The sequence below is a fragment of the Zootoca vivipara genome, chromosome 6, assembly GCF_963506605.1.
Source record: "Zootoca vivipara chromosome 6, rZooViv1.1, whole genome shotgun sequence".
NCBI lineage: Eukaryota > Metazoa > Chordata > Lepidosauria > Squamata > Lacertidae > Zootoca > Zootoca vivipara.
In genome coordinates, this window is record NC_083281.1 from 95482394 (window position 1) to 95503211 (window position 20818).

Sequence of the window (20818 nt, forward strand, 5' to 3'; positions counted from 1 at the left end):
AGCCGGACGTGGAGCCGGAGCTTCTCCCGGCTGTTAGATTTATTTTAAACCCAGAAAAGCTGCTTTCTCCTCCGCGCACCCCCGCCCCGCATTCATATCCAGCGGCAGCTCCATTGCAGAGCAGGGACATCCGGCCCCTGCAGCTCCCTCCCTCCTTCCCCAGCGACTCGTCTTTGCAGCCGCGGCTCCGCCCGCCTTCCCGGAGACACCGAGAGAATCATTCAAGGTCATTCCGGCAGACCGTCCTCTTCCTCTCCCCTCGGCGGTGGAGGAACATACCCGACCCACGTAAGGGCTCCTCGGGGCAGGATCTGTCGGTGTCTCCTGCCACCGCAGCGCCACCCAGGCCAGATTCACCAGGCGCCGCTCCTCCTTCTCCTTGCTGGCCACCCGGCGGGCTGGACGTGCCCGGGGGCGACGGGGAGCCGCCGCTGCTCTGGCTGCTGTCCTGCTCCCAGCCGTCCCAAAACCAGGCAAGTGTTTCTTACAGTCATAATTATATAGGGCAGCACAGAGTTTTTTCATGGAACAAGTGTGCCGTGGCCCAAAAAAGGTTGAGAAACACTGGTTTAAGAATTGCCTCATGAACTGCCTCTCTCCATATGAATCTACCCAGACCCTGCCCTTCTTTGTGTCCTCCTCCATGAGAGGTCCAGAGGGTGGCAACATGAGAACGGGCCTTCTCTGCTGTGGCTCCCCATCTGTGGAATGCTCCCCCCAGGGAGGTTCTGCTGGTGCCCTCATTATACACCGTGAGGCACCAGGTGAAAATGTTCTTCTTCAGTCAGGCCTTTTGTTGTTGTTGTTGTTGTTTAGTTGTTTAGTCATGTCCGACTTTTCATAACCCCATGGACCAGAGCACTCCAGGCACTCCTGTCTTCCACTGCCTCCCGCAGTTTGGTCAAACTCATGTTTGTAGCTTCGAGAACACTGTCCAACCATCTCATCCTCTGTCGTCCCCTTCTCCTTGTGCCCTCAATCTTTCCCAACATCAGGGTCTTTTCCAGGGAGCCTTCTCTTCTCATGAGGTGGCCAAAGTATTTGAGCCTCAGTTTCACGATCTGTCCTTCCAGTGAGCACTCAGGGCTGATTTCCTTCAGAATGGATAGGTTTGATCTTCTTGCAGTCCATGGGACTCTCAAGAGTTTCCTCCAGCACCATAATTCAAAAGCATCAATTCTTTGGTGATCAGCCTTCTTTATGGTCCAGCTCTCACTTCCATACATCACTACTGGGAAAACCATAGCTTTAACTATACGGACCTTTGTAGGCAAGGTGATATCTCTGCTTTTCAAGATGCTGTCTAGGTTTGTCATTGCTTTTCTCCCAAGAAGCAGGCGTCTTTTAATTTTGTGACTGCTGTCACCATCTGCAGTGATCAAGGAGCCCAAGAAGGTAAAATCTCTCACTGCCTCCATTTCTTCCCCTTCTATTTGCCAGGAGGTGATGGGACCAGTGGCCATGATCTTGGTTTTTTTGATGTTGAGCTTCAGACCATATTTTGCGCTCTCCTCTTTCACCCTCATTAAAAGGTTCTTTAATTCCTCCTCACTTTCTGCCATCAAAGTTGTGTCATCTGCATATCTGAGGTTGTTGATATTTCTTCTGGCAATCTTAATTCCAGTTTGGGATTCATCCAGTCCAGCCTTTCGCATTATGAATTCTGCATATAAGTTAAATAAGCAACCTGATCCTACGATGGAGGGGTTCACAGCATCATCACTCCAAGAGGGTCTTGCTTCCCCCACAGCAGTAGATTCAAAACAGAATCAACCATCATGCTCTGATGGCTCTAGCTTGCTGCCTTTACCCAACTGTAACCTTTCCCCTTCAACTCTAAAAGCTCCACCTCAAACTCTGCCTTTGTCCTTGAACTAATTCTGAGTTGAGGGAGGGGCTCATCCCATTTGCCATGTACCACAGAGCCCCATCTCTTTCCTCATGACACGTCACCTTCTTTTGTTCTCCTAATGGCACATGACCCAAGGTGATTTCCTCAAACTGGCCAAAACTGGCCTGGCTTATATTTTAACATTTGCTGAATCCAGAGGTTCAGTATCTGGGCCCCGGATATTCACAACAGGAGAGTCTGAAATTCATAACACAGGGGAGTCTGGCACTCACAAACTCATAACAATACAATAGATTACTGAAAACTAGAAAATATTTTATTAATCATTGATTTAAACATGAGTTGGTGTTTAACATAATTGCTATTATAGTACAATAGTCACAATTTAAGGATACGGTCCATCTTCATCTATATAAAAGCAACAATTTGCACACTTTGGAACATTTCGGAATTCAAACTGATTGAATTTCATACATTTGTAATTTTTGCTTTAGAAAGTTTATTTTGGGGGATGGATTTAAAAATAATGTAGAGTGCAATCCTTCCCCTGCATGTATGGAGTCCTCTGCACACAAACCCTTGCACATGGAAGGCAGAATCATGTGGTGGAGCTGATGCTTTATGTGCACAAGACCCCAGATTCAGTCCCTCCTATCGTCAGCTGAAAAGACCACAAGTGGGGGGCGGGGAACCCTCACTGAGACACTGTATAACTGCTGCTAGTCAGTCTAACTTGGAGTCCACAACTCCCATCACCCCTGTCCACTGGGCATGGTGGCTGGGACTGAAACTGGCTTTTCCCTGCAGACAAAGCAGAGTGAGACACAGGGGCAAGGAGAGGCCATGCCACAGGTGGAGAACACAGGACTCATAAGCAGCCTGGTTTCCATGGGGACCGGCAGTCAGTGGACGGCAAGAGTCATGTGCCACTCCCACAATGGGGTCAGGCAGGCTTCAGAACAGTTGGAGGAACGTTCTTCATTGGTCATAGCTGGCAGAAGGAGACCCAAGCCCTTGTGTCCTGACCCACTTTCTGAGGAACAATTTGGTCACCTTAGGCAGCTGTTGCAGAACAATATTTAAAGGCAGTGCATTGTCAGTTAATAATATTAATGCTATATTTTAACTGAATTCAGTTTTTAAATAAAAAAAATCTCAGGTGCCAAAATTTCTGGGGTTGGTCTTTCATTGGAGCATTCTAATGGAAACAGAAAGGGGAGAATAAATTACTAATGTTCACTTATTTGTTCTGCATCCAGTGAATACAAATGGCATTTGCTGCTGCTTTGCTTTCAGTCCACAAATAAGATACTGTATATTTTTTATTTTGCCTTGCATTTCCTTTGCATTGTAGTATATGTGGTGGAATAACATAGCAATGTGGCTCATGTAATGTTTGTAATTAATTATGCAATTCTGCCACAGTGGATAACAAGATGATGAGACATGAACTGCAGTGGAGCAGAGACGCTGCAGGGCAGAAGAGAGACTTTGCTTCTTCACACATAACTCCAGCCGCGTGATGACTGAGAAACTATCCTTCTGTGCGGCAGAGCACCGCGCATGTCATGTTTGAGGGTCATTATCTGGAATGGCACATTCTCCTGCATAGCACACCTCTATGTGCCAGGATCCCCTTGGGCTCACCACAGCAGTCAAGTGGAGCCCTCAGAACCGTGAAGAGTGCTAAGGGGTCGTTGTGGATAGAGAGTCTTCTCAGGGTACCAAGTCTGGAGGAGTGCATTTTGTGAGTCAAGTCAAGTCTGGGATTTACTACCACTGTAGTTCAGGCATTAGTAACTTCAAATTAGAGTAGCCATACATCCAAGGAAACCTGGCCGTGTCCTCTTCTGGGGGGCCAACATGCCCATCTGGGTGGATTTTTACATTTTAAAGGAAATGTCCAGGTTTTTAGGGGGGTTGGGGCTTGGGCCCAGGTGGCTTGGCCTCAGGTTCGGGCAGTTCGGGCTGCTTGACATGCTGTGGCTGCTGCCAGCCCAAGCTGGGTACCTCTTTCCCTGACTCGGGTTGGCAGTGGCTTGAGCTGTCATTTTTGCTCTTCAAGATATGGCAACCCTATCAAGATTGGATTGCTGTAATGCACCCTGTCTCAGGCTTCCCTTGTGCTTGGTCTGGAAACCAGCTAGTGCAGGATGTTGCTGCACAGCTTCTGACAGGAGTGAGACCCTGTCAGAATATTAGCCTCCGATTAAAAGATATGCACTGGGTGCATGTTTGTTGTTGCACCAAATTCAAGGTGTTACTATTAGCATAAAAATCCATCCACCTCTTGGAATCAGCCTACTTAGCTGTTTTTATTGCCTCATATGTGCCCACTTGATTGCTTTGATCTGTGAAACTGGCACTATTACCAATACTACATAAAGTTCATTTTGCACATAGACCTTTTATTCTCTGGAACTACGTTCCTGTTGAAATTAGCCAGGTGCTTTCATTGTACTGTCGGGTTTTTTTTGTTTTTTTAAAAAAGCCTATCTAGACACATTTGTTTTTAAAATCTGTTTATTTCATGTACATTTTGATAATTTTATACCATTATTGGAAATGGCTTAGAAATAATTATTTTTTGACTAAATTTTGATAAATAAAAGGTGTGGTAGCTGAACTACAGAGGATGCTCAGACATGCATCGTTCTTTCCAAACTGCACCTGTGAATGTTGTAATTGCCCTGCCTGCTCCATCTTCTTTTCTCCTTCTTAGGAAAAGTAGCACAAGAAAGGCTACAGAAGGAAATAGATGAACCAGTATTTTTCTGGTTCATCCACTTCTACATATATTCACTCATGAATCCATTATGTTCTGTTTCCACATTAAGCTATGATTAAAAAAAAATTCACACAAAAATCCACATTTTAAATACAATTTTTAAAACCTATTTTCCCCCTCAATTTCACAATTCTAAGTACATTTTCTTTTGAGCAATTTTAACAAATACTTTGAGCCAAGAAATCAGTTGGAAAATTCAGACAGTGCAAAATCCAGTGGATAATTAAATTCCAACCTCACATGATGGTCTTTGGCTAAGCACTAGGTTTCCAATTATTTTTCCATAACTCTACATACAGAATTCTAGCCACTGTAATAATAAGATAATGCATGCTTTTGATGTTCTGGTCTTATGGACATTTTTACATAACTCAGTAGGTTCAAATAGGGATCTTCTTCTTTGACGCTCACTCGTAGCAGAGTAAGATTGTATTCTATAAACACAGTTTTGACAATGAGTCCCTAAGTGACTGTGGAGGCCAATTCTGGATCCACACATCCTTCCACAGTGGGGACATTGGTTTCCAAGCGGGAGTTGATCATGGTGTGGATTTGCCAAGCGTGCCTTCCTCTTAGCACGTTTCTCCCTTGCGTCCTGAGTTCAAGTGTCTTCAAAGCCCATGACACCTTTGGTCAAGGCTGTTCTCCAGCTGGAGCACTTGCAGGCCAGTGTTTCCCTGTTGTCAGTGTTTATACTACATTTTTTAAGATTTGCCTTGAGACAGTCTTTAAACCTCTTGTTGACCGCCAACATTACACTTTCCATTTTTCAGTTCGGAATAGAGTAGTTGCTTTGGAAGATGATCTTCAGGCATCCGCACAACATGACCAGTCCAACGAAGTTGATGTTGAAGAATCATTGCTTCAACACTGGCGATCTTTGCTTCTTCCAGTACACTGATATTAGTTTGCCTGTCTTCCCAAGTGATGTGTAAAAATTTTCAGAGATACCGTTGATTGAATCTTTCAAGGAGTTGGAGATGGCGTTTATAAGTGGTCCATGTTTCACAAGCATATAGTAAGGTTGGTAGTACAATAGCTTTGTAAACAAGCATTTTGGTTTCCCTGCGAATATCCCGGTCCTCAAACACTCTGCACTTCAATTGGGAGAAAGCCACACTCGCAGAGCTCAGGCGATGCTGGATTTCGGCATCAGTGTTGGCCCTTGTGGAAAGGTAACTGCCTAGGGAGAAGTGGTCAACATTTTCTAATGTTACACCATTGAGTTGGATTTGTGGCACTGCAGAGGGGTTATTTTGTACTTGTTCGTACAGCACTTTGGTTTTTCGGATGTTGAATGATAGGCCAATCTTTTCATAAGCGGCAGCAAATCTATTTAGGGTGGTTTGGAGGTCATCCTCTGAGCGTGCGCATACTATGTTGTCATCAGCATGATGTCAGGGTTGCGCCAGATGAGCAGGAGTGGTGGCAAACCCCCCTAGACGAAGCGGCAACCACAGAAGAGTCTGGGGAAATAGAGGAGCTCCTAACTGGAGAAGACTGGTGGCGGCACTCCTCAGAAGAGGAAGAATCAGATAGGGAAGAGGGAAGACCAGAACAGGAGGAGGAAGGAGTTGAGGCAGAATCAGGCCCTTGTGAGGAGAGGAGCTGTCGGGCCCTCTCCCCTCCTCCCTTCTCAGCTGTAGAGCGTAGAGCTGAGAAACAGAGGGAACAATTGGAGGCAGCTGCAGCTCGTAGAAAGGTGTGGTGATGAGCCGGCTACTTAAGGAAGGCTGGCTGCTTCCCTCACCAGCACCTGACTTCGGCTTCTCCTGACCTGATTCCCAACCTGGTACTGTTGGACCTCGGCTCCATCTGCATCCGACTGCTGCCTTCAGCACAACAGCCTGTTGGCGCCCTAACACATACTGAAGTTCTATGACAGAAGTTACGGTAACCTTACTCTTTGCTTTCAGCCTGCTCAGATTGAAGAGCTTTCCATCTGTTCAAAACTAAATAAGTGCCATGGTTAGAGTGGACCTGGTGGCAACTGGACTTCTCTGCGACCCTTCCCCTCTGCAGGGAGGTGGGACCGATTCAGATGGTCCACCCCCGCCACTTAATGGATCCAAATGGTTTCCAGAGAGGGGTAGGTAGGGGGTGCTTTATCCCATGTTGATGACATTTCAGCTGATTCCCTGGTGGCCCGCTGGAATGTGGAGCTATTGACTGTTTGGCTCTGAAGCGCCCTCTCCGATTGCATGGAGCCCGGACAGCCCCATGGTTTTCCACAGATCTGAGGGCAATGATACATTCGCTGAGACAGCTAGAGCACTGGTGGCGGATAACTCATACTGAAGCTGACCGGACACGGGTTAGAGCTCAATGTTGAGCCTTTCAAGTGGCGGTAGCGATGGCGAAGAATACTTTCTTCACCACCTCTATTGCATCTGCAGAAAACAGCAGCAGGAGACTTTTTCAGGTGGTTCGCAGTTTAGCGGAACCACCTGCTCCATCAGGGCCCAGTATGGGCCACGTGATCTCCTGCAATGATTTTGCAAAGTTTTTTGCAGATAAAGTCGCTCAGATTCAGGAAGAGGTAGACTCAATGGTGGGAGCAGGACCGGGGCAGGGGAGTGCTAGAGTCCTGTCTAGTCAAGTTGTGTGGGATCAATTCCAATCTGTTACCTCTGAGGATGTGGACAGGCTACTTGGATGAGTGAAACCAACCACCTGTCTCCTTGATCCTTGCCCATCCTGGCTTATAAAAGCTAGCTAGGAAGGGCTGGGCAATGGGCTTCGTGGGTTGGTGAATGCTTCTCTCTGTGAGGGAGCCTTCCTAGACCCATTGAAAGAGGCGGTTATTAAATTGCTTCTTTAAAAACCATCTTTAGATGGGGCCAATATGCATAGCTACCAAGTTTTCCCTTTTCTCGCGAGGAAGCCTATTCAGCATAATGGAATTTCCCTTTTAAAAAGGGAGAACTTGGCAGCTATGAATATGGCCAACTATTGCCCAGTCTCAAATCTTCCATTCTTGGGCAAGGTGATTGAGCAAGTGGTTGCTGAACAACTCCAGGCATGTTCGACAGTGGAATTTGCTGCCAAGGAGTGTGGTGGAGTCTCCTCCTTTGGAGGTCTTTAAGCAGAGGCTTGACGGCCACTTGTCAGGAATGCTTTGATGGTGTTTCCTGCTTGGCAGGGGGTTGGACTGGATGGCCCTTGTGGTCTCTTCCAACTCTATGATTCTATGATTCTATAATGAGAAACAGATACAAGACCCACTAAAATCTCTAAATGATGTCCATGATTTCATTGATCTAGGTTCATGTCCCTGTTTATTTTAGAGCCTGTAGTTCACATGCTAGTCCCAAGTGGTGAGGCCAAGGGCCAAATGCCTCTTTGTCTGGTAGGGGGTTGGACTGGATGGCCCTTGTGGTCTCTTCCAACTCTGATTCTATTCTATGATTCTATCCCATCAGGTCCACTGGCTTTGCTGTTTTTCATTTGGTTAATAGCTGTACACAAAACTCTCCCAGATTTGGAGATACTGCAAGCTCATCTCTAACTTGTTTTTGCGGAATTTGTGAGAGGACCTCGGCAACTACGGAGGAGTTGCAGTTAAGGAGATGTTGGTAATGTTCTTTCCAGCGCAGTGCAATAGCTTCTTTATCTTTTAGAAGTGTGATACCGTCTGCTGAGCGTAGGGGGCATATGCTATGATTTATTGGCCCATAGATGGTCTTTGTGGCTTTAAAGAAACTCTGTGCATCATGAGTGTCAGCTAAGTGCTGGATATCTTGCGCTTTTTTTTTAATCCACCAGGTGTTTTTTAGTTCTCTGGTTCTTCTTTGAATCTCAGCCATAGCGTTGGCATAGGTTTTTTTCTTAGTGGCACAGTTTCTATTTCTTTGCCAGATCTGTAAGGCCTTCCTTTTCTTGTCAATCATGCTTTCAATCTCACTGTCATTCTCATCAAACCAGTCCTGGTGTTTCTTTGTTTGGTATCCAATAGTTTGCATAGCTGCCAAGTTATCCCTTTTTTACAGGGATTTTCCCTTATGCTGAATAGGCTTCCTCGCAAGAAAAGGGAAAACTTGGCAGCTATGAATAGTTTGTTCACAGGCTGCAATAATGGATGTTTTTACTTTTGTCCAGTGTTCCTCGATGTTATCAGGGAATTCTGAAAGCAGATGGTCCTTAAGAGTCATTTGGAAGCGGGATCCCTTAATGGGATCTTGAAGGGCTTGAGTGTTCATTTTGCGCCTTAGTTTCCTTTCTTGAAGCCTGCGTTGAGGTATAATCTTGATAGCCATCGTGGAGTGTATTAGTCCAGCAGTCGGCGCTCGTCATAGCTCTGGTAAGGAGCACATTACGGTGATCTTTAGCACAGACAATAACATAGTCTAAGAGGTGCCAGTGGTTTGACTGAGAATGGCTCCAAGGAGTTTTAAATTTATTTTTCTGTCGAAAGAGTGTGTTGGTAATAACAAGGTGGTGTGCTGCACATATTGTCAAAAGTAAAATTCCATTCTGGTTGCTGCTGCCAACTCCTCCTTTCCCAATAGTCCAGGGATCAGCAAACTTTTTCAGCAGGGGGCCAGTCCACTGTCCCTCAGACCTTGTGGGGGGCCGGACTATATTTTGGAAAAAAATATAAATGAATTCCTTTGCCCCACAAATAACCCAGAGATGCATTTTAAATAAAAGAATACATTCTACTCATGTAAAAACATGCTGATTCACGACCGTCCGCGGGCCGGATTGAGAAGGCGATTTGGCCGCATCCGGCCCCCGGGCCTAAGTTTGGGGACCCCTGCAATAGTCCCAGGCCACAGATCAAAATCTCGCCCAACTCTTGCATTAAAATCACCCAGGAGGATAATTTTATCTTCCTTAGGTGTCTCTGATAGGACGGTATCAAGCTGAGAGTAAAATTTTTCTTTAATGTCTTCATCAGCATCCAGTGTTGGTGCATAAACGCTTATAATAGTAGCCTGTTAGTTTTTGGTGTGCTTTATTCAAAGGGTTGAGAGTCGCTCATTAATGCCAGTAGGGTCTTCTGACTGGAGTTTCACAAGCTTGTTTTTGATAGCGAAGCCTACCCAATGTATTTGATGTTCTTGTTCAGATAGACCTTTCCAGAAGGATGTGTAGCCTCCTTTTTCTTCCTTCAGTTGTCCCTCACCTGCTCTCTGAGTCTCTTCAAGCACTGCAATAGCGATGCTAAAACGTAGCAGCTCTCTTGCAATGATGGCAGTTCTGCGTTCAGGACACTCGCTGTCTGTGTTATCTGACAAAGTCCGTATATTCCATGTTCCAAAGTTCAATTGTCTTTTACGACTGCTGGGTGGTGACCCCACTTGGCGCAGTAATCCAGTCAGGGGGAAAGGGAGGCAGACTATGTTTAGGACACCTTTTCTAGCCCCTCACCCTTTTCGGGGTGAGCAGAGTGGATCCTAAAAAGGGCTGCTCAGTCATGGCTACAGCTGCCAAGCTGCTCAACTGCCTTGTTCCTTGAGTCAGAATGACTGAATCTGTATCCACCGTCCATGTGCCCGATCATGACTAGGGGCTTCCAGATTTCACAATCCTGCCCCCATTACCATTTGCCGATTGCCATGGGATCTTTGGGGTTTGGGTTGGGTTTTTGGAAGACGCCTGTGCATGAATTTGTTTTATGTGTGTAGATCAGTCTTCGCAGTAGGGCTCTGTTCCGATGGCATGAAGTAGTCACAACAAACTGGTAGATTCCTATCTGCTGCAGCCTTCATCCGCCTTCACAGTTGTTGTAACATACCGCTTGTTATCATCCGCCTGTTCTGCCGTTGAGGACTTCTTGGATCATTCTTTGTCTAGCTCCTTCCGTTTGACCTTGCCGCCTTGGTTGACCCTGCTGGGAGTACGAGATTCCCAATGGCTTCGCTCACAAGGGTCATAGGAACATGCAAGCCCACTCACCACGATAAGGTGATGATCCAGCGAGTGGGAAATGGGGATCTAATGCAACTTCATAAGAGTACAGCAGTTACCATTTGCCACTAGCAAGGGCTTTTGCAGGAGCTGAAGCCAGAAAATAGGGCAGCACAGCACAACTGACTTAGAATGAAGGCAGAGCTTTGGCTTCTGTTTCCATCAGTGAAGGTGTCGAGATGCCAAATCTGATTGGCTAATTGATTCCACGATCTCATTGCATTTCCTGTGCAATTGCTAATCCACTGCAACCTCTCAAAGGAGAAAAAAACGGGTGGCAACAGCGGAAGAGAATGGCATCACCACAGCAGCAGCAGCAGAGGAAAACAGACCTGCAAATCACTGTTAAAACCAGTCCCAAAGGAGGCAACATTTTGTGCCTCTCAAAAGTCACCCCCCAAGAAGCTTTTAAGGGCAAAAGCTCAGTGTGGAATTCTGAGAAAGAGCAACCATTTCAAAGGTGATTGAGAGATTAGGGATCTTTTCCTCAGAAGATTGTTTTATTGATGTTTTATTGATGTTTTAATATTCTATTAACTGTTCTGAGATTTTTCTTAAAAATATAAAGCAGTATAGAAATGAAAACAACAACAACAACAACAGCCATGTCCCTGCCCCAACTTGCCCCCCCAAAAATCTGCATTGCTTCTCCAGCTGAGGGCTGGTTGATTTAATGAGGGCTGGTGAGATATGTTGCACACTAGCTGTTGGTTTTATTTAGACTGAGCACAGCTGCCTAATTGGAGCTGGTAATTATTAACATAAGCTGTTTTGTCATCCTGAGATTTGAGCTAATCAAAATATTATCTCTATCTTGCTGGAGAAAATGTCACCTTCCCCCTATGATTTCATCCCCCCCCCTTTTAAAAAAGTTCACTTTGGTTTTGTTTGGGATTCATAAGCAAATGTGGCCTGATTGGGCTGAGGAGTGTAGACTTAATACACAAAGTGTGCTACAGATGAATGTCTCAGTGGCAGAGCACCTGCTTGGTCTGGTTCAACCCCCAGGGTCTCCAGTTGAAAAGGATCAGATAGTAGTTCAAAAGAGTCTCTGTCTCAGCTTCTGGAGAGCCATTGCCACCCAGAGAAGACAACCCTGTGCAGGAAGACAAATTGCCAGGTATAAAACAGCACCCCAATAATCCAAGACCATCCACTCTCTTCTAGGGATGCTTCTTTTGCAATTTTCTACATTTCTGCTTCATTGACTATGCAAAAGCCTTTGACTGTGTCGACCACAGCAAACTATGGCAAGTTCTTAAAGAAATGGGAGTGCCTGATCACCTCATCTGTCTCCTGAGAAATCTCTATGTGGGACAAGAAGCTACAGTTAGAACTGGATATGGAACAACTGAGTGGTTCAAAATTGGGAAAGGAGTACGACAAGGTTGTATATTGTCTCCCTGCTTATTTAACTTATATGCAGAATTCATCATGCGAAAGGCTGGACTAGATGAATCCCAAACCGGAATTAAGATTGCCAGAAGAAATATGAACAACCTCAGATATGCAGATGACACAACCTTGATGGCAGAAAGCGAGGAGGAATTAAAGAACCTTTTAATGAGGGTGAAAGAGGAGAGCGCAAAATATGGTCTGAAGCTCAACATAAAAAAAACCAAGATCATGGCCACTGGTCCCATCACCTCCTGGCAAACAGAAGGGGAAGAAATAGAGGCAGTGAGAGATTTTACTTTCTTAGGTTCCATGATCACTGCAGATGGTGACAAACCTAGACAACATCTTAAAAAGCAGAGACATTACCTTGCCTACAAAGGTCCGTATAGTTAAAGCTATGGTTTTCCCAGTAGGGATGTATGGAAGTGAGAGCTGGACCATAAAGAAGGCTGATCACCAAAGAATTGATGCTTTTGAATTATGGTGCTGGAGGAGACTCTTGAGAGTCCCATGGACTGCAAGAAGATCAAACCTATCCATTCTTAAGGAAATCAGCCCTGAGTGCTCACTGGAAGGACAGATCGTGAAGCTGAGGCTCCAATACTTTGGCCACCTCATGAGAGAAGAGAAGAATCCTTGGAAAAGACCTTGATGTTGGGAAAGATTGAGGGCACTAGGAGAAGGGGACGACAGAGGACGAGATGGTTGGACAGTGTTCTCGAAGCTACGAACATGAGTTTGACCAAACTGCGGGAGGCAGTGGAAGACAGGAGTGCCTGGCGTGCTATGGTCCATGGGGTCACGAAGAGTCGGACACGACTAAACGACTAAACAACAACAACAACAACAACATCCAAAATTGTTCCTGGAGTTTCAAATTGTCTAGTCCTGTTTCTAAAGCACCTTTCCCCAACCAGGTGCCCTCCTGATGTTTTGGACATTAACTCTCATCAGACTCAGCCAGCATGACTGATGGGAGTTGTAGTTCAAAACTTCTGGATGGCACCAGTTTGGGGGAAGCTGCTCTATAGACAAGGGTGGATATGAGCTGGGATTGGGGTGGGGGGAGATCACACAAATTGCAACAGGTGGTTCCTACTCCCAGGACAGAATGTACAAGCATTGCTGAAATCTGGAATGGTTTTCAGTGAATCAGAAGAAAGGGCCTGAGAGAAGCTTTCAAAAATGTTCAGCAGCCAGGCCAGTAGACTGAAACTTCCATTTCAAGATCCAGAAAGAATCTACCTATATTTCCAGAAAAGCCCAGTTGTCCTGACAATTTCCAAAATGTGATGCTACGGTAGTTTCTACAATTGTATATTTCACCTGCCACCAAAAAGTCCAAATTCACATGAAAAACCAAAATCTGTTCTCCTCTAGGTAGAGGGGAATCTACAGGGTTAGGGTGATTTTATCCAGTACTGTAGTTGTGCATATCCCTATAGATATGCACAAAGAGCAATATTTGAGTTGGCAAGGGCTGAGAAGCTGCTGTTTGAAACAGAAAGTGCCATTTGGGGTGGATGAATTATCTAGGGCTATTGATTCACAAAGCAAAAAATCAGGCATCCCATGTCCTCCATCAAGGCATGCAGGAGTTCAACGAAACAGCCCAGCCAAGTAAAACCCTTCAAGGCTGCTGGAAGGGGGAGCAAGACAGGGAGGCTTCGAAGGCTGTCTTTGGCCCCCAGGCCTGAGGTTTCCCACACCTGCGCGGAGGGATGGGGGAAGGAAATCCATCCACTGGAATGGGGGGAGGTAGTGCAACATTCCCACATTTTGAGCAACAGCCCAAATAGCAAAGCGGAGATTATTTTCATGTGGAACAACATCAAGTCCTTGAAAATTGGAGAACAAAGAGAAACCATTGCAACTTGGAAGGAAGAGTGATGTGCTGGGGCAGAGCTTCTCGAGGCAAAACAGAAAGTGCCGCCTTGCTCTGTTGTCCCCACCATGCCTACTGCTGCTACCTGTCAGAGAAGTGGTGCTGGCATGGCTTGGTGCCAATCACACACAAGATCTCATGCAGTCCACCAGGTTGTCTGAGATTTCAGCCAGTATTGGAGCCGCTTCTGCATCAGAGACAGCAGGACAAGGGGGCACCCATGGGCTGCCGCCTTGCTTTCTGAGACAGTCAGCTCAGCCTGCCTAATGGGTGGGCCAGCTCTGAGCTAAAGGAAGGGCTATACTTCAGTGACAGAGCATGTGTCTTGCATGGAGAGAGTCCCAAATTTAAGCCCATGCATCTCCAATTAAAAAAACTAGGGTGAGGTCACAAGTAATGGGAAAGACCTGCCCACAAGACCAGTCAGAGTAAACAATATCCAATGGGCTAGAACTGCAGATGAGCAGGTCCGAAGATCTTGCACTTTGCAATCAATGTATAAGTAAGTAAAAATCCCAGTCTGCTTTGGTCAGCAAGCATCCAGGGCATGTACTGCCAACAACTGGCAAGGCAGAAATAACCCAGGAAAACAGGAGAGTGGGAAGCCGCTTCCCTTCCCCTCTCCTCCTCCTCTGGACTGTGGCGCGCAGTACTTGGGGCAGTGCAGGCATGCACTCCACCTAAGAGACAGAGACTGGCCCAAGCTCACCACCCAGTGAGCATCTTAGCTCCCACATCCTAGGCCAGCACCCTGAGCCCATGGCACCACTGCTAAGATCTTCTGGGATTTAGCTTTGATTTCTCCAAAGTCAGCTCCACTACACAGAAAAAAAGAGTGGAGGGATGCTCTTCCTCTTTAACTCATCCCCCACCCCCATATTTTTAAATTTGCTGTCAAGCACAGTATTCTCTCACCTTCCCCAATATACCTTTACAACTTTCTTCATTGTCTGCTTTTATAACCTTGCATTTCTAGGCAGACAATGTTTTCCTCCATTGCATTCATCTTCATTCACCTTTAAAGTAGAAATCCCACATAATCAAAATATATTCCTGAGAGATGTTCAAGTTACTCTCCCCAGTTAGATTTCCATAAAACTTAAGGAAATTTTGTTAAGCACCAAAGCAATAAAGCACATCTGCCACATTTTTTCTAAAAGATTATAATGGGGGGGGGAATTTGAATTGCTGCAACATTTATTAATAGCCACAAGTTTATTCTATGCGCTTCATGCTTCATGCAGAGAACTGACTAATATATGAAAAAGAGGTCTGTAGTGCAATAATAACTCTAGCAGATGAATAATTATAAAAACTAATTGGGATTTAAAGGCACTTTAATTTATCATTACTTCCATGCTGCTAGAAAGAGGCTGGAATTGTTCCATCATGATGAGATTTAAAGTTCTCATATTTCCTTTTTTGTTGAAAGGGGGAAATAGTTATCTTGATTTGTTTAAAAATATTGATCACATTTTGAAAATCACTGAATGGGTTATGGATTTCAGGGGCATATATATTATAGTGATGGATTGACTTTTGCACCCCAAAGAAAACATTTGTTCTCTCACTGTTAGTTGTTTAGATGCTCACATGTGGTTTTTGGGAGGGGATCCCAGCCCAGGGGCACCAGGTAGAGTGGTAGGTAGATGTTCACAGGGGGAGAAGAGGAATGTCCATCATCACCAACTACACCACTTCTGGTCTGCACCAATCTGCCATCTGTGCTCCAACTGTGGCACCATCAAGAAGGAAGCATTCGCTGGATCCTCCCATTCACCAGACACACACACCAAGAAAGGGGGGGGGGATTGCATCAGCCCTGGAGTTGGCGTGCCGATTGTGCTTCCCATTGCAACCAGTGGGAGGGAAAAACTGGGACAGGAAGCACCAAAGAAAAGTAGAAGAGACAAAATGAACCCCACAGAAGGAACAACAGCCTTGTGCTAAGCCAGGCCATTGGTTCATACAGCTCACGACTGTATTTTCCACACTGACTGGCAGTGGCTCTCCAGGGCAGGCATCCCCAAACTGCGGCCCTCCAGATGTTTTGGCCTACAACTCCCATGATCCCTAGCTAACAGGACCAGTGATCGGGGAAGATGGGAATTGTAGTCCAAAACATCTGGAGGGCCGAAGTTTGGGGATGCCTGCTCCAGGGTGTCGGACAAGAGGTCTCCAGTTCTACCTGGAGATCCTATGGGGATTGTGCCTGGGACCTTCTGCTCTACACAGAGCTACTCTGGCCCTTCTGTCCTGCTGGTGCAAAACCAGCAGAGCACAGGATTTATTTTTTGCTTGCCTTTATGCCTCACCTTTTCTTTTAAGGATCTCAGTCTGGCTCCTCATTTAATCCTGTGAGGGAGGTTGGGCTGAGAGGGAGTGGCTGACCCAAGGCCACCCAGTGAACTTCATGGCTGAGGGGGGATTGGAACCCTGGTCATCTACTTCCTAGTTCAGCCCTCTAGGAATTGGGCAGTTCACCTACCTGAGATTCTGATTCTCCAAATATATGTATTTGTATGTAATTTTAGCAAATTAATTCCCCCCAATATATATCCATTTTTGCATGTTATTTTCACTAATATAGGCATTTTTGTAGACACTTTACCCCAGCATATGCATTTTTTCACAGGTTACTTGGCTGGAAAACTGAATTGCAAAATTGGAAGAAGTGTGAATTTTGAAGGATAGCCTTGTTTCCGTTTTCATATTGTTTTGTAAAGTGCATTCACCTTTAAATGCCTACTTGCACCAGGCACCAGCCATTTTGCTCAGGTGTTGGTTCCTGGCATCTGCACAGGTCGGCAGTGTGTGCCTAAGCCTGCTTTGCCCTTTTAACATCCCCCCCCCATTCTGCCCCCATTTCTCCCTCTTCTGGGTCCAAAAGGACCTGTGAATCAATTGGATGCACCTAAAATGTATTCATTTCTCCCCCAGTCTCAGGCTGCATTCAATCTTCACATGCACATGGGGGAAGGGAGAAAACACAACAAAAACAGTCTTTGTGGTTGTGTTGTGCCTATGGCTGCATCAAGTCTCTTTTTTTGGTGTGGTGCAGGAGCTGAATGGCATGGCCCCCAAACAATCTTTTTTTGCCATATATTTTTTTATTAATTTTTCAACATACAATAATAATATCCATCACATTTTTTCCCTATTTTAACATTTTGGCTTTTTAAGGCCATGACTTCCTTCAAACCCTTCTTATGATATTCTAGTATTCATTCCTAATCTTTCTACTTCATAAATCAATCACTGCCTTAAATATTCACACTTAATCTTATCACTAAAATTCCATACTACAATGACTTTCCTTTTTTACCTTACAAAGCTTCTCGCAATCCTACCAACGTATTCAATTGAGTTCAAATAATCTGCAAATTTAGTCCAATTTAGTCCAGTCTTTGATGAACTTCTGGTCCCTCTGTTCTCAGATTCTTCCCATCATTTTGTCCAATTCCGCATATCCCATCAATTTCACTGTCCATTCTTCCTGCTGTAATGGTGCTGTTGTGGCTACTCTTGAGTAAAGATGCCCACATCCGCTCTGTCTTTAACAGTTTTATTGTGCATAGTATTTACAGTGCAGAGAGAGCAGAAAACATGACCTCTCAGTCACTCGCAGAATCCGGGAGTGGACGTTTCCTGTTGTGTGACCAGCATAAGATTTTGGGCACCCCGAAACGCCTCCTCCTGACCTTACATTTGGTGGCGCGCCTCAATTCGGGCACTGGAAGGGGCTGCATGTTCCCCTCCACCTGTTGGACAGGGCATTGGTAAGGGCTCTCTAATATTGCTGAGCCCTGACTCCTCCATTCCGCTAACTTCCTCACTCCTCCCCTCTGACCCGCTGCTGCTGCTGCTCTCACTGGGCAAAGTGCTGGTCAGCAGGATGGGGGGAGACTCCCCTGACATTCAGTGATTCTTCTCGTGTTTCCATTTTTGTGCAATTATATTCTCGCAGTCACTGCATATTGGAAAAGTTAAACATCTTGTTTTTTTATTCCGGTACCTGTAATTCCCAACGGAAAATCTTCTGGGTTTTTAGCAAATGTATATTTCAACATTTTCTTAATTTCATTATATAACATATCCCAAAAGCCTTTCACCTTCTTACATTCCCACCACATATTATAAAAGGTACCTTCTTTTTCTTTACATTTCCAACATTTATTCTCAACTTTATATATTTTAGCTAATTTAACCGGTGTAATATACCACCTGTATAGAATCATAGAGTTGGAAGAGACCACAAGGGCCATCCAGGCCAACCCCCTGCCAAGCAGGAAACACCATCAAAGCATTCCTGACAGATGGCTGTCAAGCCTCTGCTTAAAGACTTCCAAAGAACACCACACTCCTTGGTAGCAAATTCCACTGTCGAACAGCTCTTACTGTCAGGAAGTTATTCCTAAAGTTTAGGTGGAATCTTATTTCTTGTAGCTTGAATCCATTGCTCTGTGTCCGCTTCTCTGGAGCAGCAGAAAACAACCTTTCCCCCTCTTCTATATGACATCCTTTTATATATTTGAACATGGCTATCATATCACCCCTTAACCTTCTCTTCTCCAGGCTAAACATACCCAGCTCCCTAAGCTGTTCCTCATAAGGCATTTGTTTCCAGGGCAACAAAAATGGTCAAAGGCCTGGAAACGATGCCTTATGACGAACGGCTTACAGATAATTTCATTCTTTCCCACACTTCCAAATCTCTCTATCTTATTCCACACCTTTTCATAATTGTCTTGAAAAAGATTTATATTCTTTGGTGTTAACCATATTCACAAATATTTATTTTTTTAACCACTTCAATGCTAGTTATTTTTATTTCCAATTAAGCTGTTTTAACCAACCTCTTCGATCCAATTCGATTTTTTTCTTTACTTGAGAATCGGTCGCTGAGCCGTGGAGATGCGAGGCTGCGTTGCTCACGAGTAGAAAATGGTGACCTGTGCCTGCGCCTCAATCTCGCCAGACTTCTTGCCCCCGATTGGGGCTTTCAGAAGGCAGAGAGACCTCTCTTCAGCACTGCTGGGTACCCAGTCCCCAAACAATCCTCTTGGGGTTTTCAGGGGGTTGTGTCGCCCTTGCAAACACCCCTATTTCCCATGAGAAACCGGACTCTCCCTGAAGGGCTGAATCACATCTCCTTTCGGCTCCTCGTCCTGACTGGAAGTCCGGCCCCCAAACAATCTAGATAACTATATGTACAATGACACCAAGACCATGAGATGCAATCCTGCATGTGACCTTATTGAGGTTGCTCTTTTATTTACTCCTTTTTTTGCAGTGTTTTGTTAAAGTGCAGTGGGAAGATGCAAACAAGCAGGAAACATTGAAATGGTCCAGCAAGCTGTTTATGCCACAACACTGGAGTTAATTTGAGAATTTAAAAGGAAATTTTGCAAGGGGGGGGGGGGTTGGTGGTCACATGGCCAATAGTCCTGCAGGCAAGGAACCTGAATGGAAAAGGCCGCAGAGAGCAGGTGCAGGGCATTTTGAAGATGTTGGGCCCCCATCCCCAGGTAATTTGAACATTTAATATGAAAAGGACATTGCCAGTTCTCCCCCTCCCCAGGGGAGGGAAGCATTCCACAAAAACAGTGTGTGGGCTTTGCCACAGCATGGCCACTAATCTTTTCATTTGGTTAGGTTTGTGAAATGTGTACCTCACTTCCCACTAAGTAAGTCCCAAAGCAATTTAGAACAAAAAATGTAAATGTTGCAATAAAACCACAGAAACATGATTGAAAGCAGATTTAACTATGCAATAATATAAATGGTGCTGCCCCAAAACTCTAGAAAACAAACAGCTCTCAAGAACCAAAATGATGCCAAGGCTGGCGCCAGATCAGCCTCCCTGGAGAAAGCATCCCATAAACAAGGGGCTACTACAGTTAAGGGCTGTTCTTTGGCCCACATCTCTCCAGAGAGCCCTCAGATTTTGTGCTTTCATTCCTGTTGCAAATGAGTAAGAAGCTTCTTCCTCCCCCCTTTTTTTGCAGCCTGAAGAACCAGTAGAAGGTCACCCAAGACAGTGACATTTGACCACAACAGTTTCTTCTCCAAAGAAGAGCTACCGTATGTTGACTATGTCTAGGAGGCTTTCTGGGACAATGAGCACTTCCTGTCTGGCATCATTAATGTATAGCTAATCTTTGCTTTGGACAATGAATGGATTTTAATTTAATTTTTATTTTGTGGTGAGTAACAAGATTCAGATGGATTTTTTTACCCTTGGAGATAAGAGTCTATATATATTCAACATGAAATCAAGAGAGTATGTTTAAAAATGTAAAAAATATCTTCAGAGACCATTGGAATAAAATATTTTTTTCTTTTTTCATATTTATTCTTAGATTTCTTCAGAGTATAAGATCCTATTAAATAGTCCATGATTGTGATGTAAGTAAGTAACCATTCTTCAGCAAGAAATAAACATGATGTCTTCACCACATTCTGCATACTTCTTGTCATCTGCACTGAGAGGGGGAGAAAAAAATGGCTCTTGACCAGGCATCCCCAAACTTCGGCTCTCCAGATGTTTTGGACTACAATTCCCATCTTCCCTGACCATTGGTCCTGCTAGCTAGGAATCATGGGAGTTGTAGGCCAAAACATCTGGAGGGCCGCAGTTTGGGGATGCCTGCTCTTGACCTTTGGATGTAAACTGGAGACAGGTAGAAAAGAGTTGGAAGTAGATGGAGAGAAGCATCACTTCCTGTAGTGCATCCTGGAGTCATGCCTCCTGGTGTCCTGGTGGCCTTCTATAAGTTGTTGGACTTCAACTTCCATCAGCCCCAGGCGGCATGATGAAGCACCATCAGGTAGGATGGAAGATTCAATCCAACAACATCTGGAAAACCACAGCTTTGCCATCCCTGTCTACACTGTGACTTCTGGTCAAACAGGATATTGAAGGTGTTGGAAACAATTCAAAAACCTACTTACACTTTTTCCATCGAAAACAGAAATAGGA

The 20818-nt window shown here is 45.0% G+C and overlaps 1 protein-coding gene across 2 annotated transcripts in view; it reads left to right on the forward strand.

Moving 5' to 3' along the window:
• Window positions 1-20326, forward strand: part of ZMAT4 (zinc finger matrin-type 4) — a 181506-nt gene extending 161180 nt beyond the window's left edge. For both annotated transcript variants that reach the window (XM_060276426.1, XM_060276425.1), the window contains exon 8: window positions 19845-20326. In XM_060276426.1, the coding sequence (XP_060132409.1) occupies window positions 19845-19860 (16 nt within the window). In that variant the 3' untranslated portion in view covers window positions 19861-20326. The remainder of the gene's footprint in view (window positions 1-19844) is intronic.
• Window positions 20327-20818: the final 492 nt, after the last annotated feature.